At 45.3% G+C, this 27,844-nt stretch overlaps 1 protein-coding gene and 1 long non-coding RNA gene across 8 annotated transcripts in view; one reads left to right on the top strand and one right to left on the bottom strand.

The window, feature by feature from the left end:
• The first annotated feature begins 7,035 nt into the window (after positions 1 to 7,035).
• On the top strand, positions 7,036 to 10,577 carry LOC125167987 (uncharacterized). Its single transcript, XR_007153015.1, has 3 exons — positions 7,036 to 7,090; positions 7,770 to 7,846; positions 10,380 to 10,577. It is a non-coding gene; the product is annotated as an uncharacterized LOC125167987 (long non-coding RNA).
• A 7,457-nt stretch (positions 10,578 to 18,034) lies between these two features.
• PEAK1 (pseudopodium enriched atypical kinase 1) overlaps positions 18,035 to 27,844 on the bottom strand; it is a 316,915-nt gene continuing 307,105 nt past the window's right edge. For 6 of the 7 annotated variants that reach the window (XM_047862946.1, XM_047862945.1, XM_047862942.1 and 3 more), the window contains one exon: positions 18,035 to 24,853. In XM_047862946.1, the coding sequence (XP_047718902.1) occupies positions 23,690 to 24,853 (1,164 nt within the window). In that variant the 3' untranslated portion in view covers positions 18,035 to 23,689. The remainder of the gene's footprint in view (positions 24,854 to 27,844) is intronic. The other variant, XR_007153014.1, reaches the window with a different exon arrangement.

Consider the following 27,844-nt stretch of genomic DNA (forward strand, 5'->3'; position numbering starts at 1 on the left):
CCATGCTCTCTCTCTTAAAAAATTAATAAGTAAATAATAAATAATATGTTTGTGTAGATTTTCTTCCATTTTGACCACCACTCATACCAGTACTAGCAGGTAAAGCAGAGGGTTCCCCGAGAGTCAACCTCATTTCTTCAGGTCTTGTTGTAATAACCTCCCTATTACCCTTTGATAGTCTAAATCAGCACTGTCTAATGCAACTTTCTGCAGTGATAGAAATGTTCCACATCTGCTCTGCCTAATTCTGTAGACAATAGCTATATGCTATAGCCCAATATGGTAGCCAATAGCCATGTGTAGATACTGACCAGCCAACGTGTGGCTATTGTGACTGAGGAATGGAATTTCTAATTTTGCTTACTTTAAATTAATTTATAATGGCCACATTGGCTGTAAATTGTACAGCACAGATCTTAATCAATCATTCCAGCCAACACCATGACCTCCCTTTGGGCCTGTTCATCCAGTGGCATAGAGAGCCCATACTGGCTGGTTGGCACTATTAACGTCCTATATGTCTCCAGAATGAAGCTTTCCTCCCTTGGGTATCAAAACCTCTAAACCAGCAGATATAGAGCAGATATAAGAACAAAATTTTTTTTTGAAAGGGGGGTTATTTGGTTCAATAGTGACAAATGCCAAAATTTTATCACTATAAATTGGTTGCTGGTTGAGCCCACATACCATGTCTTAGAGGACAATATCCCAAACTCGCCAGAGGTTGTCTACCAAGATGCTATAACTGATTTTCAACAGCCCATTCTATTTTCTATCAGTCCAACTCTCCTGGGGTGTGGTAAGCCCCATGAATCCCATGTCCATCAGCCCATTGCTTCACTTCTGTTTTTACTATAAAGTGAGTTCCTTGGGCAGAAACAGTATTGAGTGGGTTGTTCTGATGGCGTTTATTAAGTGCACTAATGGTGGTCCTGACAGAAGCATGAAGGAGAGGAAATGCATATTTAACTCCAATACAAATATTTATCCCAATGAGGACAAACCATGAGCCTTCTCTGATGGAAGGAGTCCAGTGTAACCAACTTGCTATCAAATGCTGACAGGTCATCTCTACTGCAATACATTGGATTTGTGGAATTGGCCTCCACTACTGGAAATTAGAGTCTTGTTAGTGGCAGTGGCTGCTTCAGCTTTGGAGAGGCTGTCAACTCCTTACTTGGATGGGTGGTCTCTGTTCCTGCCTCCAAAACCACTTTATTTTTGAGTGGGCCCGGGGGTAGCTGAGGGAAGAAGCTGATAGATATCTACTCATCCACTGGGTAGGAATCTTGTCCACCTGATCATTGAGAACTTCCTTCATAGTGGGCACATTTTGGAGAGCATCAACATGGGACACAAGCAGTCTCTGCTTCTGGGTCAATTCTGAGAGATCCACTCACATTCTCCCGAGACCACCTTGTCACCAACCTCCAATCCTGTTCTTTCCAAGCTCCCAATTGTCCAGCTAGACCACTAGCTATTGCCCATGAACCAATGTAGATCTGTACCTCAGGCTTTCAGAGAAAGTGGTCAGGTACTTTCAGAGAAAGTGGATGAGGTACTGTTCTACATTCTGTCCTTGAGAGAATTTCTCTTCCCCACCATCTTTTGGGACCACCTCCAACTGGGACAGTAGCACCACAGCAGTCCACATCCAGGGGACCAGCTGTGTGCAAGGAACACCCCATGAAGTCATAGATGTGGATCGTGGTGGGAGTGAGGAGAGGGCAGGGACACAAATTAAGAGATGTCCCCACAGCTGTGTTTGGGTGACAGGCCACTCATGTGCCCGATTGAACATGCACAGCAACTCCCATTGTGACAGTGTCTTCCTCAGGGCAATCTGTGCTCCAGCCTTCCTGCTCTTCTTGCATCTGCTCTTGTAGTTATAATTCCAACATTTATTTTGTGTATTAGAGTTTGGTATGCCAGCCTTGCCAAAGAGTCTCTCTCCATCTTTATGTCCTATGTAGTTTAAATAAGATTCAATAGTTTGTCAAATTTTACTTTGAATTTGTCTAGGTATTTATGTGTTTTGGTGGATAGAACCTGCACAGTCATTCCATTTTCTTCTGTAGTTATTGCACCATGCAATTTTTCCACCACATGAGTCCATTTTGGTAATTGATATATTTCTAGTAATTTATTCACTTTATCCACAATAGCCATCTATTTTTGATCTAAGTTTTTACATGTTTTACCCTTTCTAATGATACATATTTGTGATTTTTCTTTTTTCTTAGGCATGGCGCAGTCTGCTCAGATCTTAATTTTTTAAATTAAGTTTTTAATTTTAATTCCAATATAGTTAATATACAGTTATGCTAGTTTCATGTGTACAATATAGTGATTCAACAATTCTATACATTACTCAGTGCTCATCAAGATGGGTGTACTCTTAATTCTCTTCACCTATTTCACTCACTCCCTGACCCAGCTTTCCTCTGGTAACCATCTGTTTGTTCTCTATAGTTCAGAATCTGTTTTTTGTTTTGTCTCTTTTTTTCCTTTTGTTCATTTGTTTTATTTCTTAAATTCCACATATGCATGAAATCATATGGTATTTGTCTTTCTCTGACTTACTTATTTTGCTTAGCATCATACTCTCTAGCTCCACCCATGTTGTTGCAAATGGCAAGATTTCATCCTTTTTTATGGCTGAGTAATATTCCATTGTGTGTGTGGTGTGTGGGGATATATAGATATATCTATATATCTATATATATATATCAGATTATCTAGGTTTTGATATGAAATATTCTCGTTAATAATTTCAGACAGTTTGTAATCCTAATTTCATTTTTCAATTTAACTTGAGCTTCTTAGAGGAATGTTTGAGAATTTCCAAGTGGTTAGGCTTGAGGTGAAGGTGTTATCCTTTTGTTGTCGATTTTCTAGATTGATTACATTGTGATCAGGGAACGTGGCCCACATAATGTATACTTTTTGGTTACTGAGATCTTTGTGGCCTGGTGTGTGGTCAGTTGTTGTTATTGTTCCATGAGAATTTGAAAAGAAAACACAGAGTTTGCTTTGAGGCTACACACGAAGCTTGTTAAATTTGATATTCAAAACTTCTCTTTCCTCTACTCAGTTTGATTCTGGGTTAGATAAATTCTCCCACTGTGACTATGGTTTGGATAAATTCCCTTTTTATTTCACATCTCCTTGGTAGACTGTTTTTTACTGAGGAAAAAATGCATTCTTTATCTTGTTTAACATGTGTCTTGTCTTGAATTCTACCTTGTCTGATATGAGCATACTCTGCACTGCTTTCTTTTCATCAGTATTTGCTTGAGATCTCTTTGCCAGATCTCCAATGTCAATCTTTGTCATTTTGCTATAAGTGAGTATTTTGTAACTGGTGTATCATCAGATTTATGCGTGTGAGTGTATCCAAGAATATGTGTGTGCATGCCCAATAATAGGGGCTTTATCTTTAATAAAGAAATTTAATTCACAGTTATAATGTAACAATGAAATGTTTGGTCTTTCTGCCATTCTATTTCATTTTTTCTGTTTATTATTCTTTTTCAATATTCTTACCTTTTTTCCTTCTTCTGAATTTTGTTGCTTTTCCTCTTGTGGTTTTGTTTCCATATCCCGTATCCATATTATTAGTGCTTATCTTTAAGTTATTAGCAAATGTATTTGAACATATAATTTCCTATTTACATTAAGAATTAAATAGAGTATAATTCACCCACTGAATAAGATAAATCTGGTGTAAGACAAGTCCAGAAGTCCAATTTAAATTTAGACACCAGCTTTTCAGAGAGTTGTCTAGAACACTAACTGCTAGCACCTGGTTAGCCTGGTAGAAAATTGAACTTTGGCTGCTGAGGTAAAGGTAGCCCCCAGCGAACAGTCTGCTTACTACCAGGCCACCTGAATTTCCATAGTCATTTGCTAGATAATTTCACATTGTCTCTTCATGCCCTTATTTTTTCTATTCCCTGGAATAACTTAATAAGCATTGAGAATATTTGTTTCTTCAGCTTTAGAAAGCTCCCCTCTGACATTTTTTAGGAATTGGCTCTTTATTAATTTTTAAAATATTTATTTATTTTTAGTTTATTTATTTTTTGAGAGAGAGCAAGCAGGGGAGGGGCAGAGAGAGAGAGAGAGAGAGAGAGGGAGGGAGAGAATCCCAAGCAGTCTCTGCACTATCAGCACAGAGCTTGATGTGGGGCCGCAACTCATGAACCATGAGATCATGACCTAAGCTGAAATCAAGAGTCAGACACTTAACCGACTGAGCCACCCAGGTGCCCCTAGGGATTGGCTCATTCACAACTTTGTTTCTTTCACTGAGATTTATCTGTTTAGACTCTCTATCTCTTCTGGGGTCAGTTTTGATAAATAATCTATTCTTAGAAAATCACCATATTTCAACTAGATTTTTCAAATACATTTACATAGAGTTATGCAGAGAAACCTTTTATCATTTTTAAATTCCCTCAGTTTCAAGTTATTCCCGCTTGTCTTTCCTGTTTTGGACATGTGCGCTGTCTCATGCATGACTTCTCTCTCCTCTGACTCACAGATGGATGTCAATGCTCAGGGAGGCCTTGGAGACCACTTGTTGAAGACGACAGAACTTCTTTCACTCTGAGTCTCTGGATAACTGTGGACAGCAAAGTCCCCAGCTCTTTCCATCTCCTCCAGTCAGACTCCACATGAGCAAAAAATAAACTATCGTACTAAGCTGCTGATGTTTCGGGAATTTACTTAGTACGGCCCCTTATCTAGTATATATGTTTGATTCTATTATTTTTATAGTTTCATTTTTACAATTAAAATCCATCTGGAATTTGCTTTAGAATAAGAAATAACATGGCGAGCCATCTTTTTCTCTGGATACACAGTTGTACCAAGACTCTTGAGTGATAGTTTTCCCCTTCTGATTTAAAATACTACCTTTATCCTAAACTAAATTCTCATATTATTTCTATTTCTGAGGTCTTCAATTTGTCCCTTTATTTAGTCTGTTTACATACCAGGACCAAAGGCTGTTGATCTTGTTCTTTGCCAAGGTTTCCTTGAGATGTAGTGTGCTTTTTCAATCTGTGAATTCAAGCCTTCCTCTACTCTGGGGATGTCTTCCTCTCACTTCTTGATCTCTTGGTTCTCTCTCCATGTGCCTTTGTGTTTTCAGCATTTCCCTTATAGATGCTTTTAAAGTGGCATTCACATTTTCAGTCATGTTTGTAATTTCTGAGGTCTCTTTCTCTTTCACAGTAGCCCGCTCTAGTTTTATCTATGTGACATCCTCTTGAATCTCAGAATAATTTCCAAGTTATTTATTGAATTCACTCCTTTTCCCTGTAGGCCTTTTCTTCTGACTTCTTGCCTTGATCCCTTCTTTTGAGCTTTTCTTTCTCCTCATAGTTTGGTGATTTGTTGTTGTGGCTGAACATTTTGATTTTTCCTATTTTTTAAATGTTTATTTATGTTTGAGAGAAAAAAAGAGCTGGAAAGGGGCAGAGAGAGAGTGGGACAGAAGATCTGAAGCAGGTTCCATGCTGACAGCAGAGAGCCCAATGCGGGGCTTGAACTCACAAACCGTGAGATTATGACCAGAGCTGAAGTCCAACGCTTAACTGACTGAAACACCCAGGTGCCCCTCTCCTATTTATGAGTGAAGGTCCAGATCCTCACTGTCCACAGTGAATTCTACAGCACACTAGTTCCGTGGGAGATTAGAAGGATTTATAGGAAAAATAGTTCAGTGGTCTAATAAGTGTGGGAAGTGAGGAATTAAGCGAAAAATTTAAAAAGTTACTGCAGAAACAATACCAAGTAATGGTGACGATATGGAACAACAGAAAGTCTCATGCATTTCTGGGGGAAGTGTAAATTGGTACTTTGGAGAACAAAGTTTGCATATACCTGCAAATTCCATTCCTAGGAATAATGACGCAAGAAAAATGCAAAACACGTGCTCACAAAGTCTAGTAGAGAAGTGTTTGTAGTAGTTTTGTTCAGGCAAAAAACTGGAAAGCCCTAAATATTTAAGGGTTTTCCAGGTTTTTGCTTGAACAAAACAAAAAGAGATAAGCAAACTATAATAAATATGTTTTTGCAGCGGACCACTCCTCAACAATTAAACATAACGAACTCCTGGCACATGCAGCAACATGGATGGATTTTGCAATTATCACGCTGAGTGAAAGAAGCCAGACACAAAAGAGCACCTACTGTATAAGAATCCATGTATATGAAGCTTTGGGACAGGCAAAACTCATCTATTGTCATAGAAGTCATAAAGTGGTTGCCTCTGGGGTAAGTATAGAGATGATGGGAAAGGGGCATGAAGGAAATTTCTGGGGCAATGAAAGTGTTTTAAATCTTGATATGACTGTGGGTTATATGGGTGTGTTATTTTGTCAAAATTCATTGAACTGCACACTCAAGACCTGTAACTGCACTGAATGTAAATTAGGCAAAAAAGTTACTGCAGGATTTCTCAGAGCCTTTAAGGTAAGGTGTGTTATGAATGACAAGAGGAGGATGTAGCACACAGGGTTTCCTGACCTAATTTGAACCTTGTTGGGGAGGGTGTGGACAGGAAATATGTCCTTCCAAGAGCATGAACTGAGAGCAAATGGCCATGTGGGGACAGGAGAGACAATATTCCTTGTGTCTCATGTTCTAGGTCTCCTGGGGAACTCTTCCCACCGAGAGACTGGGGCCAGGGAGAGGTAGAGTCCAGGCCATGCCACCTGCTCTCCACTCACCCACTCCTACACCTCCTACTACTGGGATCTCAGGGTTTCCTGAGAGGAGTGGGCCGTTAGAGCCAATAGCAGTAGAGAAGTTTCTGGTATGGCAGGAGCTGCCCCTGCTGGGTCAAGTCCCTCTCATGGTTTCCCTGTGCTGTGATTGTATGGTCCTATCCCCTCTGCTATGCAGGCCTCTTGGACCCCTCACTGACTCAGCATGTGGTCATAATCCAGTAAATCCTGAAGACAAAGAGTGGCCTGGATGTAGCTTCTGAGGCATCCTCCAGCCACTTTGCCCAGTCCTGCCGCCCTGAGTTGGGGGCCTCCTGGGCTCTGGTGAGGAAACTGGTCCCCAGAGTTCTCTGGTGGGTCGTAGGTTCTCAGCTTTGCCTCTCAGCTTCTAGAAATCTCTCAGAATGATTACTCTGTTGTCAATGGTATTCTTTGCTGTTTTCCATTGCTGCTAAAGAGACCTTCTTATTTTTCTCTTTTTTCTGTCTATTCAAATGGATCCCAGCAGGCAATTTATGAATGGGTGTGTGTGTGAATACTTGTGAATATCTGTGCAGCCTGAGCTTGGAAGGGGTTGGAGGAGGGGACGGAAGAGGTGGGCAGGTGGGTAGCCAGGCAGGCAGTTGACCATCTGCCCCATGAAAGGTCCTTGCTGCACACAGGAATGACATTGCTGTGTGGTGGGGCTGACAGATGCTCCGCAGGAGATTAGGAAATAAGTCTGCATCTCCCCTGGGCCCTGATACCATCAGCGGTTAAGAGGCCTGTCTGATTTCATTACAAATCTTCCATTCCCAGGGCTTAAAGCTCAGCCTCCAGACTCACAGGTGTGGGAGGACAGTCGGCCACAGCAAGGGCATTTTGCTTTTAATTGTGGCCATTAATCTGGCACCAACAGCTGGTCTATCCTACAGGAGAAGGGGGGGGGGGTGCTGACAGGAAACCCATCAATTGGGAACAAGTTGGCTCTGCTGCTTTGCTCTCTAGTGAATGTGGAGAGAGAGGGAAAACCTTTTTAATCTTGCTTTTCAGGGCCCACTTTCCTGGCCTCAGTGGGAAGGATCCAGATTTGCTTTCTCGCTGGATTTTGTAGGAGTTTCCTGAGGCCGGTAGCTGACCATCTCCCAAACCATGTTCCCCATATTTTCCTAAGGACAGGACTACTGTGGTGTGTGGTGGCACCTTGTCTACTGCCAGCCCCTGCCCCACAGTCAGGACGTGTCCCAAAGGGAAGGGTGGGGTGGGAATATGTACCAGGGGCCCAGTGAGGAGAAAGGTGGAATGGGGAGAGGCCCAGAGCCACCCTGGGCACAACTAGAGGGAAAGCTAGCATTGCCACAAAAAGGGGAGGAGAGCCAGACAGCATGTGTGCTTGTATGCGTGTGTATGGGCACACTTCTGTGTGTGTGTGTGTGTGTGTGTGTGTGTGACAGAGAGAGAGAGAGAGAGAGAAAGAAAGAAAGAAAGAAAGGTGGGGGGGATAGAACTTCATCCTGGTAAATTCCACCCCATCTCCATCCCTCAGCTGGAGCTTCCTCCAGGATGGCTCTGGCAGGCCTTGGGGGCAATTTAGAGGCAGAGGCCTGGCCTGGGAGCTCACCAGCATCAGACAAGTGCCGAGGGGCAGACGGGGAGAGGGAGACAGACAGCAGTCAGGGAGGTGCTCTGTGGGATTGGAAAGGCAGTGCGCAGACTGAGGCTTTGAAGGGTGAATAGAATCCTGACAGGCAGAGTCGGGGCTGGCATGTGGATGGGGAAGGGGTGTGCTTCTGGGACTCTCGCAACTACCCGAGGATTCTCTGAGGAGCAAGGATCTACTAAAGAAAGAGGCTCCATTGACAGTGAGCTTGATTTCTGGGTGGCAGGCCTGGGACTCAGTTTCTGGGGTCAGTGGCTGCCCCTGTGAGGATCCTTTTCCAAGGGTGGTCTTGTGTCCTCAGACCACCTCAGTCTGGAGAGAGCCGGGAGAAGAGCTGGGATGGCCATAATCACAGCAACCACCAACTCCTGTGTGCCAGGGCTCTGGAGACCCCATGTAGCGTTGGGAGGGGCTGATGCAGATATGGTTGGTTGCTGAGCCTCAGAGAGGAGAGGGGTTTGCCCAGGGTCGCACCAGGAGTACGTGCTTTTGAGCCCAGGCCCTCCTTGCTGTACTGTGGGACCTTCGAGAAGGAAGTCCAGCCTGCACTCCCCACTTCTTCCCACCAAACAGGAAGCATCTGGGCACAGATAGGGGAGGGAACAAGATGCCAAGGTCTGGTCCTGGAGAAGGCTGTTTGGTTCTGGGAAGGTCTTTTGATTTCTCAAAGGAAAACCTAAATTCTTGCTGCCTGTTTCTTGAGTAGAGAGTCAATTAAGACTTACGTGAATGTGGAGCACACGTTTCTTTGGCACAGGTCAGAGGAGCCCTGGCTCATTCACTTCCTAAGCTTAGTGACCTTTGGCAAGTCGACCCTCTCCATGCCCAGGTTTCCTGACTGGCAAAAGGGGGTAGGTACAGGGCCCATCTCACAGGGCCATTCTGCAGATGATGCATTATGCAGGTAAAGCGCGGGGAACGTTATCTGGCTAAACCAAGCTGCACAACAGGAGCTGTTGTTGCGACTGTAAAGTCTTGTCACTGCAGAGCACCATTCAGAGGAAGTACAAACCAGTTACAGAGGAGCTTGTCCAAAAGGGAGGGTGTCAGTCCTCTGGAGACCTGACCTCCTGGGCAGTTGCCCAAGCCAGGAGCTCTTGATTTTACTTCCTGGGAATTTCTAGGATCTGGCCCTGCTCGTGCATTTCCATGGCAGTGAGTCAAACTGGGGGATCTCCTAGCCTCTCTCCCCTGGCTGTCCCTCCTCCTCGATTCCCCCTCTAGACCCTCCTCCACTGCAGCAGCCAGAAGGATCTTTCGTAGAGGGCAAATCTGAATATGTCCTCCCTCTGAGAGCTTCCTGCGGCTCTCATGTTCACCAGAATGAACTTGGCTTTGCACATGCTATTACCTATGTCCAGGATGCCCTTCCTCACACTTTGTCCACCTGGAAGAGTCCTATTTATCCTCCAGAACTCAGTGCAGGCACACCTTCTCTTGAAGGCTTCCCGACCGCCCTTCTTCCCCACAAGTCCGAGACGACACGCCTGGTCCCTCGCGTTGCCTTTGATGTTGTGTGGACTGCTCTGTTGTCTCAGTTTATACAACCATCACAGTTGCACTATTGTGCAACTCTTCGCCCTCTCGCCTAACCCAGGATCTGGCTCATGTCAGCATTGCTTGAACCAAACTGAATTTGTTACTAGTGAAGACTCCTTGGGCTGTAGATGTCACTGTCGCAGAAGAATGCTGCGCTGTCCTGGACATGCTTCTTCCCTCTCTAGGCTCCAGTTTCCACGTCTCTATAATGAAGAAGCAGCCGGGCTCTCTTGGCTGTTCTGAGTTTCTGTAACTGCCCGGGGCCTGCCTGCCTTCTCCAGGTGTAGACAGAAAGCTTGGGGGGGGGGGGGTTGTAGGCACTCAGCTACTTGGCAGACTACACATCTCTCTGGTCAGATGTGCCCACGGGAATCAGCAATGTCACCCCCCTGGAACTAGGTGACTCATATTCTTGGGAAACAAAGGGATGTTTGCAGAACTTAAAACTTCTTTTTTTCCCCAAGACAAATGGAGAAACCTCATTAAGCCCGGATGAGAGGACTGGGTCACGCCCCGATGATGACAAGCAGGGGCTGCCACTTGGCTCTGTGAGTGAAGCAGTCTATTAAATTTCAGATAGAAGAAATAATCTGCTCCCTGCACTCCCTGATCACTTTATTAGCACAAAAGATGAATTTGAACCACAGATTCATGGCAAAAAGAAGTAAGTCCATACTCTCCTCCTAATTAAACTGAGAGAAGCCAGCTAGATCCAAGGACACCCAGCCCACTCAATTAATTAACATTTATTACAATCAGAAAACAGTCTAATTCAATTAAAATGTTTCCACAAAAGTAGTTTAATGACTTTCCCAAAAAGAAAGTAGTATTTATTATGCCAAGGCACAGTGTGCGAGGGCTGCTGGACAGCCGACTCTGAGGAAGGGTGAGGGAGGGAGGCCATGCTTCTAGACACAGTGACTCCCTAATGAGCAAGCAGACCTACACCTGAGGGACGGCCTACAGCTGCCTTCATCCTCATCCCCCTGCCTACTACAGCCCCCCTTCCCTCCCCCCCTCCCCCGCCCCCCCCCCCCAACTCATCCCTGTGCATTAAAGGATCAAGACTGGAGAGGGAATGGAGGGACACCCGTGGATTCAGGGGCCAGGGCCCATTACTGCCTCTGATGTGCTGTGTCACCTTGGACAGGTAGAAGGTGTTCAAAGAAAGGACTGTTAGCAGGGCTTTCTGAAATTTAGCCAGGAGATATTTGGAAAGCTGGGGAAATTGCCATTTAAAAGCTGCAAATATTTTCCTGATTCTCACGAGGCACAGATTTGAATTCACAGTGTCTTTGTTCAGCAAAAATCCCTTGATGAGCCCTTTGTTATAAAAACAGAAGCAAATACTGATTTGGAGTTTGTCCTTTTGAACTAACAATATTTGCGTATGTACTATGGCCTGGCAATGGGCTAAACAGATTTGCTGGGCTATGTCCTACATCTTCATGATGACCCTTGCGAGGTGGGAGTCTCCACGGAAACCAAAGCTCAGGGAATGCCCGAGTACACTAGTACCACTAGTTAGGGATAGACCCTGGATCCAAACCTAGGCAGCCAGACTTGGGGCAGAGAGGCCGCTGGCAAGCTCAGAATAATTGGGGGACCCTGGGAGAGGGATCCTCTGATTCACAGGACTTGGGTGGGGCCCCAGAGTCTATCCTGTTGGAAAATTCCCTGGTGACTCCAGTGCTGTGACCTTGGCAACTGAAATCCTTACACCCTCCCTGTCTACTGGGGTCACACTTTGCCTGACACCTGGGCTCAGCCGTGGCCTCAAAGGACAGATGATTTAAGCCCCTTTCCAACTCAATTGCATCTACATGGTCAGAACCCTATTCTGACAATATGCTTTAAAAAGACCTTTGCTAATTTGATGGGCAGAAAATGTGATGCCAACAGTACAATCCTAATTAAAAAAGAAAAAGGCAGAGGAAACCCCACTTGCAGGACACAAATGTGTTAGTGGTGGTCATTTCTGGATGGTGATCTAGTGGGTCAATTTTATTTGCCAGATTTTCTAACATGAACATACATTACTTTTATCATTAGAAAAAGCTATTAAAATGGTTTTTAGGTATGCCACCTTAGCTTTTCATTTCTTGAAAATTCAAACATTTAGATTCTTCTTTGACTTGTCTATTCTCAACTTTCTGTTGGCATTTTATGTACTTAATAATGATTTACATAAGTTCTTCATAACTAGGGATTTTGACCCTATGTCCATTATATTTATTTAAATAGTTTTCAATTTACTTTTCTATCTTGCTTCTCATGTTTTCAGTAGATGATGGTTTACCAGCTGTATATAATCAAGCTTATTGATCTTCCCCTTTCAGATGCCTTCTTTCCATGCTTTCTTTTAGAAAGTCCTTTATCAAAAAGAGATAAAACAGATATTGACTTAGAATTCTTTATAGTTCTTAGGCTTTCTTTTCTTTCTTCTTTCCTTTGTGCACATAGCTCTTTGTGTGATCTGTTTGGATTTATTTTGGTTTACAGCATACAGATTATTTTCCAAATAGCTAACCAATGTACCAGAACATTTTATTGGATAAGACCTTCTTTCCTTTCCATGTAGTGATGTCTTACTTATCCTCTGTTACATTTTTATAGGTACTAAGTTTTGTTTTTGGTTATGTGATTTGTTACAAAGACCTATTTTTTTTCTTATACCTGTATTACACTGTTTTATAGATCATAGCTTTTTCATCTGCTTAAATAGCCTCTTGATATCAAGTTTCTGGATTTCTTTCACCTATTAATTTTTTTCCAAGTGATTCTGAGAAATACTTGTAAAATAAAAAAAAACACTGAGATTTTTTAACTTACATTTCATTAAAAATATCTGAGGAGACAACATGATCTTTCTAACCAACATAATGGCTCATCATTGCTCTATGATCTCCTTCTGTAGCTTTCAGGGGAGTTTTGTAGTTTCTCATATTTCATTGTTTAGCCATCCCTACAAGTATGTGACCGAATGCCCAGAGAAGTAGAAGTAATAAGAATCATAAATTTGCAAATATGTATGTTATATATTACTATTATTTTTAGTGAGAGAAGCTACCTTTTAAGCAGCGTTATGACCATCATGTCTATTGGGGTCAGCCCTCAAGTTAAATGAGAAAAGCAACTGACAGTATTGTGCATATCCTGCAGGTAAATGTGTGTGTATGTTTGCATATATCTGTGCTAGCGTGGAGTGGGGGACTGAATATTTTACAATCTTGATTACCATGATGGGGGGACATGAAGGGGGTGGATGAATGGAAGGCAGATTATTAAACCCTCCTTCATCTCCTAAAATGAAAGGAAAAAGGGGTGCCTGGGTACCTCAGTCCATTAAGCGTCTGGCTCTTGATTTCAGCTCAGGTCATGATCTCACAGTTCATGAGATGGAGCCCCGAATCAGGCTCCGTGCTGACAGCATGGAGCTTGCTTAGGACTCTCTCTCTTCCTCTCTTTCTGCCCCTTCCCTGCTCACTCTCTCTCTCAAAATCAATTAATCAATCAATCAATCAATCAATCTTAAAAAAAAGCATTAAAAAAAGAAAGGAAAAGAAAGGTGCCAAAGTTGCCTTTGGTGGCTGGTGGTCACTCGGTTGTGTTTTTCATTTCAGAAACAGTCGGGGAGCCCCCCCCCCCCCCCGCCCTGGTAGGGGCCTTCGGGTGGGTGGAACCAAGGTTCACTAGTTTGACAATTTCACCCCTCCTCACCTGTGGAGCTGGATGAGTGGTAGGAGGCAAGTGGGCTCTGGGGCTTCTCAAGCAGGAAGCTCCAGAAGGCGACCTGTGCTTCCCTCTCCTCAGCTGATGCTCTGTTCCTGGTCAGCTGGTCTATAGAAGGATCCAGGGGTCTGACTGCTCAGCCTGGCAGGCCCCTCTGGATTTGCCCCCTTCCCCATCTCCACTGTATCTGCATCAGGAAGCCTTCTGTGGCTGCCCTAGTCTGTCTCAGTTGGACTGAATGCCTGTACCACCCAGACCTATCTATTGGCACATTAACAGGCCACCAGATGAAGGCTTGGGAAGCAGTGGGGAGGAAGACTGGCTTGAGTCAGCCAGGCTAGGTTTGAGTCAGCTCTACCACTTACTGGCCATGCAGCCTTGGGCATGTTCTTTATCTACTCCAAGTTTCAATGTCTTCATCTGTTGAAAGGGAGTCAGAGGGCTGTAGTGAGGATTAAATGTGGGGAAGCCTGGTCCATGGCCTGTGCTCAGGAGAAGCCAGGAGCAGTTCTGTCCTGCCCTCCTCCTGGTCTGAGTCGGAATCCGAGGAGCCAGATGAGGAGAGCAGGTGGAGAAGTGGAAGCCAAGGCCTCCCCCGCAAGTGCTGACAGGAAGGGAGCCGAATCTGAGGAGCAAACTGGAGATTTCAGATGGGTGAGGGGACATGTCTGATTGGAGTCACCCCAAAAGTCTCTTGGCCAGATGGGGCCCTGCGAAACAGAGAAGGACAGGAACAATGTGGGCATGGAAATTCCAGAAGCGTGTCTGATGGGGCGGTGAGGAGGCCAGCCTGGTGGGGTGGAAGCTGGCATGGGTCTGGACAGAAATGAAAGTGACTAGGTGGTGGGACCTGGGCTCTGTGGTTGGGCAGCGGGGTGGCAGCTGGAGGGTGAGGGAGGAAGGCCACAAGCTCCGGGAAGCTGGGAGGAGGAGCCAGCTAGACCCCCATTAGGCATTTGGGACCTAGACCCTCATTAGGCATTTGGGACAAACAAAACTTCTCCTTTTCTCATTGGTAAAGTGGGAATAATTCTAGAACCTCACAGGATGGTTTTGAATATAAAATTAAGCTGATTCATGGGAATCATCCCGGCTGGGTTCCTAGAGAAGACTGAGTCCTTCACCCTGGAAGGCACTGACTCCATTTTCTAGTGCATTCAACATCGTCCTTCCTTTGGGCCCTGGTGACTTTGCCCTCCAGCAGGTTCCTTGACACTTCATTCAGATAGACCCCATGAGCCTGTCCCACTGGGACACAGGCATTCTGAGGAGAAGACTCCGCTTCCAGGTGTTTAGGCTGGGACCCTCATCCACTCTGCAAGGCATGATGAATTGGCCTGAAGGTGGTTGGAGGTCAAGAGAGTGGGCAAAATCAGGGGTGCAGATGCTTGAGATGGGGTCAGCAGGGCCTCATCCTCCCAACACCATCCCTTTAAGGCCTTTCTCAGGCAATGATCAGTTTTGTCTGATCCACGAAACACTTTTCTCCCTTCCCCAGCTTCCTTCTGAATGCCCCAGGTGTGCCCTACTTTTTGACAACTCAGGCTAAAACATTTGCACTGATCCATCCTGCCAGCTAACTGTCCTGGAGGATATGGTAGATGAGGCCCCATTCTATAGATGAGTGGAGTTCATGGAGGTTAAGAAATGTACTCAAGATCCCTTCAAACCGGGTCTCTGGCTTCCTGGAAGCAGGGAGTGATTGTAGCTAGCCCAGGGTGGTGCTGGGAGGAACACTGGTGGCCTGCCTGGTCCTGGGCTATATGGCATCCCTGGGGCCCATCGTGGGCCTCCAGAGGTGCTTGCTTTATCTGCAGGATAAATGTGTGGCCCAGCAGATGGGCCTCTGGTGCCCAGGGAAAACAATTCATTCCAGACCTTGGCCTCATTCCTCCAAACTGCCCCCCCGGCACACAGCAGCGAGCAGGTGCCTTTGCCCCTTGCTCCCCTTCCAGCTGACACTCCCTCTGTCCTTTCAGCCTATCAGAACTGAGGCAGAGCTCCTGCTGGCTTTGCCCACCACTGGGTCCCCAGCACACAGTACTTAGTGAACGAAAGAAGTCTCTACGACTGCCCCCTGGAAGCTGTCCCCTGAACCCCTACGGTCCTCCCAGCGTCCTGGCCACACAGAGGTGGCAGGAATGGGATGGAGGAAAGAGTGCCTGGCCAGAAGTGGCACAGATCTGGGTTGAAATCCTGGCTCTGATTAGTTGAGTGGAAAATGGGCAGAATGGATCCATCTCATGGGGTGGTGGTGAGGATGGAGTGAACGGAGTGCGCATTGACCACTGCTACTGTTAATGCTCTCACTCGGCTGTGGTGTGGGGAGCAAAGGTGCTGGGGGGTGGGGGAGTGGAAGATGAGCTGCAGGTCTGGAAGTTTTCACTGTTTTGACTTCTGATCCCCGGTTCTGGGACTCCAGCTCAAGTGAGAGAGCTGAGTTCTGCCCTCTTGACAGACACGTGGAACCCCTCTACCCCTGGGCTTGTGGTCCCCAGAGTGCAGATTCCCCAGCAGTCCAGCACCCTTCCCAGCCCCACTCTGATTCTCAAGCCGAGACTGGTGACCAACACCACTCAGCCTTCTGGTTGCTTCCATGCACCTTCCAGATAGTACGTGTACTGTTAGCTGGGATCTCCAGGAAGTCAGGGATTGTGCCCAGGCAGCCTGTTTCCATTCAGAGCTCTGCAAATTTGGGAGAACTGGATCTTGGCAACCGACTCTCTCCTGCCCCCACTGTGTGAAATCCAATTTTTAAGTTTCAGCTATAATTGCCTTGAGCCGCTCTTAATGGCAACTTGTGATCCGCCAACTGCAGTTCTGGGCTCCTAAGGCACTAATGAAGTTCCTTCCCTTGCATAGCACAGGCTCACTTAAAATTAAGCATAATTTGCTGGGCCTTGGAGTGCAGGCAAAGAGCTCCTGGAGCGGAGGGCGCATACTCACAGCCCCAGGCACCCAGAGAGGAACGTGAACCAGTTAATCCCAGGTAGGAAAGAAATCTGGATCTGCGTTGAAAGCAGTCTGCAGGCATATGGAAACCAAAGACTCTATTCAAGTGTCTGGACAACGCAGAATCCAAGGCTGCTCTTGCAGAGGACCCACTGATGGAATATTCCCAGGGCTGGGTCCCACGCTGGGTAAAGTGATGGAGGGGCAACAGGACTTCTCTCCAGGTGCTCAAGTTGTACCAAAGGACAAAGTGATCCCAGTGGACGGACAGAATGTCCAATTTTCTCTGGCCTTGCTCCATCTCACCTGGAGTCTGGCTACAGCAACCTTGAACTGGCCCCACCATTCAGGCCCATAGCCCTGAGTCTCAGGTGGGCCACTCGTGCCAGCAGAGAATTAGACAGGAACACAAGCCTGGGGTATGCCCTCTCTGTGACCTCCCACAGCCCCAACTGCCTGCTTCTTTCTCTGGCCCTCTCCCTCCCCCTGCCCCAAGAAGCCGGTATGCTGTGCTCACAGCTAGGAAGGGCAGCTCCCCAGGATCCTCCCCGGCAAGCAGGCTGAGAGTCACAGCAGGAAGAGCTGTGTCCCTGGGGACTGTCTCTTGAGTTTTGTTGTAACCCTTCCTTCTGGGCCCAGACAACATAGAGAGAACTTCGAGGCCACGCCAACGTGGGGTTGCCTCCTCAGAACACAAAACTCGAGTCTGGCAACCACTGTTTTGCAACATGCCTTAAATAGTACCTATAAATTCCAGAGTGATCGCTAGTGGAGAGGAGCAGAAACAATGGGCTACATATAGTGTCCACTGTACAGGGTTTAGAGCTCTGAAATCTGGTCTAAATTTAGAGTCTACATGTTTGCACTTCCATCCATTCTACTCTTAATAACATGGCAGCTGTTGCTACCACTGCCAACTGCTGACTCTTCCCCCGCAAGCCAGGTGGCCTCTCTGCTACCGAAGTGTCGGCATATTAGCTTGTCTGCCTTTGTGAGAGCCCTGCGGATGTGTACATTCATGTACAGGTAAAAGGTATGTGAATTCTGTAGCAGATGATGCTTGATGCTGTACAAGGGCCTGCCTCTGCTCCTATTGTCTGCACAACTCTGAGATCTTCACTGAGAGGGTCAGCCAGAGTCTGGTAACCAAGCCCCTCAAAATGTAGCACAAGCCCAGGAAGGCTGTATGAGGACTGGCCACCAGGGGGCAATCTCACACAGCCGACCTGCAGACTTGAGCGAGCTCTGGGGAAAGCCCATGGTCTTCACTTTCTCTTCTGGGCCTACTTTTCTCAGGTCAGAGAGGGAATGAACAGGAAATACCATCCAGGTCAGCAGAGGATGAAGCTCCAAGAGGGCATCTGCAACCAAACCCTCCCCAGAACATCAATATGGAAGAGTTACTGAAAAACAAGCGCTTGTCTGGTTTTTAGTGTATATTAAAACAAATTTATTTACACAGTAACATGATGCCACAGAGAACACAGCAAAGTACCACAGCAAACCAAAGGGCGGCACCACCTGGTGACAGAGGGAACCTTGCGTTGGTAGATTTATACAACTCTAAAATGTGCAGAGGGTTAAAGCTCCAGGAAAGAGCAAGAGAACAAGATTTTCAAATACAGAGTGTGGGCAGAGCCATGGGGAACTAAGGTGAGACTGGAATGAAGACTGCCATGATTCAAATGCTGAGAAGGAGGACATCTTGCTTCTGCCCTGATCTCATGCCCAAATGCCCTGCATATCAACAGAAAATCCCAACCCAGTATGTTCACGCATAACTTTCAAACTGGTGAGGGAACGGATAACCAAGTAGTACTTGGAGCAGGTTTCCTGAAGCAGTGTGGTTTATCTTTCAAAAATGCTACCCTGAAGCCATAGGGCTGTTCAACATTCAAGTTATCATGAGTGCAGACACACAGATACTTTCCACACACTATACGGGCAAAGTGGATTTTCCATAATACGATAATAATTGTAGCAAAATATAGGACTCTGTACTTCTGCTAGGTTAAAAAATTTCCAACCTCTTTTGATTCCCTGAAACTTTCTGGATTAAAAAAAAAGCATGAGGGTGAGTGGGATGGGTGAAGGTGAGAAGCTGGAAGGAGCCCAGAGGCTCTCTGGAGTGGGAAACGTAACGGGATGTCCGGAACGCAGGCCCCTGTAGCCCACTTAGGTGGGGAAGCTTGTAGCAGTGGCTGATGCAAAAACCTACTCTAATTTCAAACAGCTGCAGAGAAGGGATGTGTAACAGCTGTATAGCACCTTGTACATTCTGGGCACTTATAAATATTAAATGATGGTGATGAGTGGTAACCACCTCTGTAGGAAGGTTTATAAAAACTACTAGAATTTGTTAAGAAATCTCCCAGGAGCTCTTTAAACAAAGCTGTTGAAACTACCACATCTCTTAGAAACGATTGCTCAGCTTTCCGAATCACACGGACATGATGAAGTTCCCAAACCGAAGTCCGGGCAACGGCCACAGTCACATCACAGGGAGAGCGGGGGCTGGCTCCTTCTCCTTAATTACTGGGAAATATCACTGTCTGTCCCAGACTTTCACCATCACCATCATCTTTTCTTTTTTTCCTAATATACAAAATGGACTTATTTTAAAAAGATAGGTGCTTTGTTTGGAGGATGGATTATTTTATCAGCCAAATACCTTGACATGGAATGTATGTGAGTTCTTCTTCTCTGGCATCTGTCATAACTCAAGCATCAGGACAAAAAGGCTTGATTTCTTTGGTATAATCTCTATCTAGGATCTTGCACTGTAGCTCCTCTGGCTTCCCTTGTGGCATCAGTTTTGGTCCATGGAACCCCGACTTTGGGCACTGCCGTAAGCACGGGCAGCTGGACTTCAGTGCACACTTCAGCAAGAGCAGCACTTGGATTTGTCTCGGCACAGCACTTTGGGCCTCTGAGAATATGAGCTTCAATGAGGTAAAACTAATAACCTGGTTTTGTGGGCAGCCATCCTGTTCACTCATTAGGCTGGACCAGAATTTTCAATCCTTATCAACTAGCGAGGGAAATAAAAAACATGTCAGAGTTGGCCTGGAGAGCCAAGTTTCTCTCTCCTTCGTCTTCAAGTATGTTTGTACTTTATTCATACATCTAGAATCATTTGGAATATAGGGCAGTATCCTAAGTACATCCTGACTTCTGGGACTGGTCTGTATTTTTTTCAGATCACTGTCCGTATAATCTAGGGAAAAATATTATTTGCAGGTTACCAGCAAAACCAGGTCAGGTTACTTCCCAGCATCAAAGTATTTTTAATTCAAATTTGGGAAGCTGAGTGCAATCTTTCCATGCCCTACTATGTAGTAGGCCCCAAAGATCCTTCATGAAAACTTATAATGCTAGAAACTTTAAAATACAGTTTTACTTCCAGAAATATCATTAATATTTCTAGAGGTTTAGATCTCTTGGCTTAACAGTTTCCCATGGTAACAAACTTCTTCCGAGTCTGGAAGCAAAACTGGCCTCCACTTAATCTGACAATGGAAGGCTACTCAGCCTCTTCAAATCCTAACAAGCATATGTTAGGCCCCAACATCAGTAGCATGGGTGCTTGGGCCCTGTCTACCTTTACCCAGTTCATCTCCAGAGGGCAAAGCTTGGAGCCGACTGCTATAGTCCTGGCCTCCAATTCTAACTTCGTCTAGGGATTCTTTCGTTGACTCCATAGGTTGCAACTGCTCTTTGTCCCATCCTGCAGTTATTCTCCACAAATTAGCTTCTGAGCATCACGTCGGTGTACATTTATCAAAGGGGCTCTTCCTCAGGCCGGCGTGGGAGAAGTCACGTAGTCCTAGTCCTCTCCGCAGGACATGGGATTCTCTTTTTTCCAAGACTAGGTTGTCACTCTAACAAGGCACTCTGCTATACATTCAGTCTTGGTCTTTGCTACTCCCCCCATTTCCCTGTTTCTCTAGCACCAAAATGTGTCAGAGAAATTGTTCTTGCTCATGCGGCTTAAGGTAAAGTCCCAATGATGGCTTAATTGTTCAAACTCTCAATATAAATGGAAGAATCTGTAGCACAGACTTCAACAGAATAGAAAAAAATTCCAATTAATATTGAAGACAATAACTGGATGTTACTCGAGAAAACATAAAGTGCTAATACTAGTCATAAAGCAAAACTCATGTATATACAGATGTCTGAAGGTAGGATTTCTTGCCAGTTGATTAATGAATTCAAAGATTCTACTATAATTAAAATGGGACTGTAAAAAACTACTTGTGATGATATTAGATTGACTGAATTTCATTATTCTGGAAAAATATTCCAAGGACCATCTGATGGAGAACTTCTTGTCTAGAAATACAGTTATCTTGTCTGTTCTGCTCTAACTAACACCCCTTTCCCTCTCCCTCACATTCCTCAGCCACCACTCAGAGAAAAATTAATCTAGCCACCTGCCTCTGGGAAGCCTGAGGCCCTTCTCTGACTAGTTGGCATTCATCTTTTGGCCTTCACAAATTTGAATATAAAAACAGTACTAAACAAATCTGATGTGAAGGAGGTGCTCAGTTTACCAGTGTTGAAAGATGACGGTAGTGGGGAGTGTCCATGCCTATAATACCATAGGGTTAAAATGAAGAAGACTGGATCCAAGTCAAACAGAAAAAAAATAAAATAAAATAAAAAAGAAGAGAAACGAAAGAGGATATCTAGAGAGCCAATAAGCAAATAGAGGGACTAGGGAACATTCTTCATTAAATATGAAACCTCATTAAATAGTCAACATTCAAATTTACATGGGCAAGGCACCACAAGAATGACATTGAGAAAGTGTCTCAATCTGCAAACCGTCTGGGGGAGGGGAGGGAGGACTGCTGGGGGAATGTGCTGGCCGACATGGCCAGTGGTCTGTGTGCTGCTACTTCAGTGTATTAATTAGGCAAGGAGTTATGTGCACATGGGCTATGCTACGGTGAACTAAACACAGTCTGCCAGGCAAGGCGCAGCCAGGCCACAGGACACTGAGACAGAGAGGACTGCTGGCCTGCAGCGGCACGCCCCCTCTGTGGCCATTCCTCGGGGCAGAGCCCTGCTCTCTGGCTAGAGGAGGCCAGACCCTGTGGGCCAGTGAGTCCTTTTCCTTGGGAGTCCTGTACTGCTGGCCAGGAGGACAGGGACATCCTCCCTTTGGAGCCTCACGTGTCCCGTTTTCTTAAAACAAAACAAAACAAAACCAAAGAAGATCACAATAAAATACATTCTTCTCCTTTCTTGATCCTCTTTGATATAGGTGAATCATATGAAAGGCTGTTAAAAATGTTAAAAGTTTAGAAACTTCCAAAAGGCCACTAATGTGCTATCTAAGTAATACTGCACAATCAGTCTTGGCTTTTAAGGAACTCTGCGCTGGCAGAGGAGGGTCCCAGAGCTCCCTCGCCGACTAGATGCAGAGAACGTGTCCATCAACCCCGCCACAGGTTGTTCCCCTCAGAGGCCTGGCCTCTACTTCCAGCACACGTGTGTGCACCCACGTGTACACACACTTACACCGTCTGAGTGACTCTTGGGATTTCAAGGTTGAAGTAAACAGATACTCACAGTTTTGAAGAAAACAAGCACACACATGTCACCTCCCACCCCCACTACCCGGAAGGAACACTCATCTCTTAGCGCAAACAGGTATGTGCCAAGGGAAGAAGGGGAGGATTTCTGTAGAACTTGCTTCAGGTGAAGTTGCCACATAAACACTGTAATATACAGTTAAAACAATACATACAAAAATTGCACATATATTCATAGGAGAGGAGCACAGAGCCCATGTATGGTGCACAGCTCACAGGCACCCACCCCAGCATTTGAAATTGCTGCCAGCCATCCTCCAGAGCCATTTCGGAGAGTCCCAAGGAGCAACGTGCAGTGCAACTGGGAGGCAGCCTCTTCAGCAAAGGTCAGCGTTCTGAGGAGGAGGCCAGCGGTCTCATCAGTGGCCTCCTCCCCTCTCCGGCCTCTCGCCAGCACACCGTGCCCTCCAAGCAGATCTGAGCTCAACTGACAGCTGTCTCATTCACGGCTGCTGTCCACAGCATTTGGTAGACTAGTTAACACTGGCCACCGCTAGAAACAAGCTGGACAATTACTGCTCAGGGGAACACCGGGAGCTGGGTTCCGCCAGTGCTGGCTGTCCACGCCGACAGCTCTGACAGTAATCAAAGACAGCACTTTCAGCTATTCCCCTGGTGGCCCCTAGGGAACTGCACATGTGGAAAATCATCTCCCGGTGTCCTGCCAGCTATTTATAAGATCTGAACTGAACTCACCCTGGAGAGGCATTGGAGACACCACCTTGGGTCAGTTCTATAATGGGCCACAAGTGGTTGATAAACCCAAACTTCATTGGCAAGTGGGAACAGAGTAGAGGTGAAGGAGAATCAGGCAGTGGCAGCAGAGGGGACCGCTAGGGCCATCCTCCAGGTGGTGCGCCCACTTGCCTGTAACAAATGAAAATGCATCCATGACCCAAGGGATGGAATCTCTCCTTGTCTTTGTACTATCTGCTGGAACAAAGGCTATAGTCCCCAGAAACAAGACTGGGCTGATGCTAAGGATGGCAGTTCTGCCTGGTAAGAGTCAGTTATTGATACTTTAAAGAAGAAAAAAAATCTGTTGTGAGAGCTTAGTGGATGATAGTAAGGACTGGTCAAATCTGTCTATTGCTAGTGAGAATAAATACTTGGTGTTAAAAAGACAGGTGGTCTTCAGAATTATGGAGGAGCTGGACACAGCTCAATGAGTTCATACTAAAGGAGCTGTCCCTTCAAGGATATATGTTTTCATTTTTTACCTGCATTTGGGGACAATTAGGGTGAAAGGTGTTCCAATGGAAGGCGACTGCACGGCTGTGCAATAGAATTTCTGCGCAGTGAAGACAGACCCAGCTTCTGACTGGATCTGGAACTGTGGGTAAGCTTTCTGAGCAGACTCATTTTTCCTGGAGAGGGATGGAAGGTCGGTCTCTCTTCTTTCCTTGAATTCTGTGTGAGTACTAGGAAGGGGAAGTGCATGGGTGACGTGAAGGTGAACACAAAAGACAAGCAGCAACCAGGACACACTAGCGGTGCTGCAGGGTTTTCACAATGCAGCCGAGGGAGTCTGGAGTGGCAAAGGCCAAATACTGAGCACAAAGCCAGTCCTCAAGGCTGACCCCACCCTCCCTGTCCAGGGACTTCTCAGCAAACTTGATCATCAGCAGTGTTCGCTTGATGTCTAGCCAGTTTTGGAGAAGGGCGCTCCTCTGCGCTGGGCTAGGAGAGGCCATGAAAGTCTGGAAGAGATCCTCCCGGGGGCCCCAGAGTAGACACTGGAGGATGCCTTTGGCGTCTGAAATGAGGATCCGCTCAGAAGGGTTGGGATTGAGGAGGCAGCTGGCCAGCTGCTGTAGGCCCCGGGAATAGGGGGAGCGGAGTGGGATGCGAGGCAGGTCTGCTCGAGTGTATTCTTTCTCCTTCAGCTCTGGGTTCTCATCAAAGGGGTTGGGCAGGTGCAGCATCTCATAGATGAGGATGCCTGTCTGGAACTCATCACACTTTTTATACTGGGTGGCTGTTATGATCTCTGGAGCAAGGCGGGACTGGTCCCGGAGGATCTCAGGGTCCACCAGATGGCTCTTCTGCTTGGCCTGAGAGAAATTGCTCACTATGAGCCTTGTGGGGCAAGATGAGGTGGGGCTGGACTCTGTAGGCCCAAGGCCCTGGGTGGTTCTCCCTGGCTGGTAGTGGACAAGCAGCAGGTTCTCCAGACGAAGATCGCAGTGAGTGACATGGTAGGGTTTGAGGTGCTCAAGGCCAGAGCACAGCTGTAAGAGTAGCAGACACACTTGTCTCTCATATAAATCAGGGCTTTTCCCGTGCTGGGCCAGAGAGTCTCGCACAAAATCAGCCACGGTGAGATAGGGAACCTCCCTGGTGATGACCACAACGTGGCTTCTCTGCTTCCTGCTAATGACCCCCTGGCTTTCTTTCTGGGATGACTCTGTTTCAGAGCAGGGCTCTGGGCTTTTCCCATCAGTTTCTCCTTTTACCTCTTCTTCAGCCTCTTTCATTTCATCCTCTTCCTCTTCAGGGGCATCAGGATCCTCCCAGGGAAGCAGACGATTAGGGACTTCAGCAAGGAAATGCCCACAGTCCTGTTGGATGTTGAAATGGATAGCCAGACTCTGCCGGACAGCCAAGCTGTGATAATACTGCTGAGATTCTTTAGCTTTGCTCTTACAGATCTGAAAGAAGAAAGCAAATAACAACATAAAATGCACACTTTCATAACCAGGCTTAGATGTGTAAAGGAAGATTAATTGGAAGGTGACTGGTTAGAAACAGTGTTATAGTGAAGTCTTCAGAAAGGGTCTTGGTAGTCCTTTGCTGAGTGACAGTAATAATGGCAATAATAACCATTTTTTATGGCTATCTACATGCTGAGCACTTTATGTGTCTTATCTCTAGTCCTTACACTAACTCTTCAAAGTAGGCTGAGAGTTTAAGAATTTAAAACAACAGGGGCGCCTGAGTGGCTCAGTCGGTTAAGTGTCCGACTTCAGCTCAGGTCATGATCTCACGGTTGGTGAGTTTGAGTCCTGCGTCAGGCTCTGTGCTGACAGCTCAGAGCCTGGAGCCTGCTTCAGATTCTCTATCTGCCCCTCCGCTGTTTGCACTCTGTCTCTCGCATTGTCTCAAAAATAAATAAAAACATTAAAAAAAAATTAAAACAACAAAGAGAGCTACCAGTTTGCAAACCTAAGTCTATCTAACACCAAAGTTTGCTTTTTCTACTGTACCTTGTACCTCATCTAGAAAATAGAACAACCAAAAATAATTTTTCACTTACATTCCGTAGAGGCTAACAGCCGAGACTTATATGATAGCTCAATAAAGTGGGCCAGGATACCTTATTTTGTCACTGGTCAGGAGAGTAACACACAATTGGCCAGATAAAGTGTGGGTTTTCCTAATTTTCAATCAATGTCATTGTGCTGGTCACAATTCAGGCACTCATGGATGACTGGCAGGGTAGAAATAAAGATTTGAGAGAATCATTGGTCTGACCTAGTCAGAGCAAAACCAACATTTCAATGGCAGGACTTTGAGTTTCATGCTTTCCCTTAACATTAGGCCTTATTGAAAGGCCATATTTAGGTAATAAGGCCTTTAAGAAAGAATTTGATTAAGGGGTTGTGGATCATGGGAGAGTTTTTTGATCACAAACACTAGGCAACAAGTTCTACATACCAAAGCAACTATTGTTATTTCTAGTCTTACAGGGTTAGAAAAGCAAAAAGTAAATGAAAGTACCCCTAAATGGACTCTGCTTATGATAGGGTGCAGAGAAGCTGACAATGGAAGACTCGGTCCCTAACACTAGTTCACAGATCATAACATCCAGGTCAGAACAGCTTCTCCCTGAGCCTATTAACTGAGAAGTGCATTTTCTATCCTTAGCAGGGATATGCTGCCATATTTCACAGGTATCTAAGCCTCCCAGCAACAGGCACTCTGAAATGTTCACACTGCCTGTTTGCTGCAGTAATACAGAAAAGAAGCAAATTTTAAAAAGGATTTTCTAGCTATTTTTACTTAAAAAGAAAAATGTACATTTTCCCGGGAGGATGCTGATGAATCTCAGTTCTGAGAAACGGCATGCTCTGATTTCCATTCAAATAGATATTAAGAAAAGTATGAAATAGGTGATGAGGATTAAAGAGTATACTTATCATGATGAAAAAGCTGAAAGAAAAAAAAAGAAAAGAAATGAAAAACACGAAACCCCTAAAACAGCACCTGGGTGGCAGAGTTGGTTAACTGTCCGACTTAGGCTCAGGTCATGGTCTTGCGGTCCATGGGTTTGAGCTCTGCATTGGGCTCTGTGCTGACAATTCAGAGCCTGGAGCCTACTTCGGATTCTGTGTCTCCCTGTTTCTCTGCCCCTCCCCCATTCCTTAAAAATAAGTGAACATTTACAAAAAAACCACCCACAACAGACCAAAGGTAAAGGAGTACCCTTGGGAGAGGAGCATCCCTTTCTCATTCACTGTGTTTATACATATTTATTATAATGAGTGGTTTTTTTTTTTTAAGTTTCTCTCTTTCTCTCCCTCTCCCTCTCTCCCTCTCTCTCTGTCTCTCTCTCTCTCTCTCTTTCTCTCGATGGGAGGGAGGGGAAGAGGTCTGAAAACAAGTTTTTTCAAGTCTTCTACCAGCTACATCATCTAGTCTTGAAACTGAGATAACCCCAGGCAGAGTTCAAGTTCAAACATATATCTTTCAGAAAATATTATCTTTGGAAAGTTCTCAAAGTCTCAGTACACACAGTATAATATATAATTCTGTATACTCATCAATCATGGCATGAATTCTTTCTATACTGTACTGTTGGCAGTATTTCACATTTATGTGTCAGCAGGTATTTAAAAACCCTATACTTGTCATCATTTAGTTGTATAGGAGTTGGATATAGCACACAACACCATTAACCCCATTTCCAATTTTAATAATTTGCTCAACATCACATTACTGGCTGGAATGAAAGTTTAAAGTTCCCAACTCCTTGGTCTTTGAAAAGTCAATGTACCACTGAGTTTAGCTGAATGAGACTGTAGTTAAACGCTAGCAGTCATGTTATAGAAAGGGCACTCACCAATGAACTTGGCAGGCCTGGGATTTACTCCCGCCACTAACTGTGTGACCATGGGCATGTCTCTGGGTTTCAGTCTCCCTAAATAAAGGAGACAATATAAAAAAAATCCTGTGGGAATGCAAGCTGGTGCAGCCACTCTGGAAAATAGTATGGAGGTTCCTCAAGAAACTAAAATAGAACTACCCTATGACCCAGCAATTGCACTACTAGGCATTTATCCAAGGGATACAGGTGTGCTGTTTCGAAGGGACACATGCACCCCCATGTTTATAGCAGCACTATCAACAATAGCCAAAGTATGGAAAGAGCCCAAATGTCCATCGATGGATGAATGGACAAAGAAGATATGGTGTATATATATACAATGGAGTATTACTTGGCCATCAAAAAGAATGAAATCTTGCCATTGCAACTATGTGGATGGAACTGGAGGCTATTATGCTAAGTGAAATTAGTCAGTCAGAGAAAGACAAAAATCATATGACTTTACTCATATGAGGACTTTAAGAGACAAAACAGATGAACATAAGGGAAGGGAAACAAAAAGAATACAAAAACAGGGAGGGGGACAAAACAGAAG

This window comes from Prionailurus viverrinus, chromosome B3, assembly GCF_022837055.1.
Source record: "Prionailurus viverrinus isolate Anna chromosome B3, UM_Priviv_1.0, whole genome shotgun sequence".
NCBI classification, from domain to species: domain Eukaryota; kingdom Metazoa; phylum Chordata; class Mammalia; order Carnivora; family Felidae; genus Prionailurus; species Prionailurus viverrinus.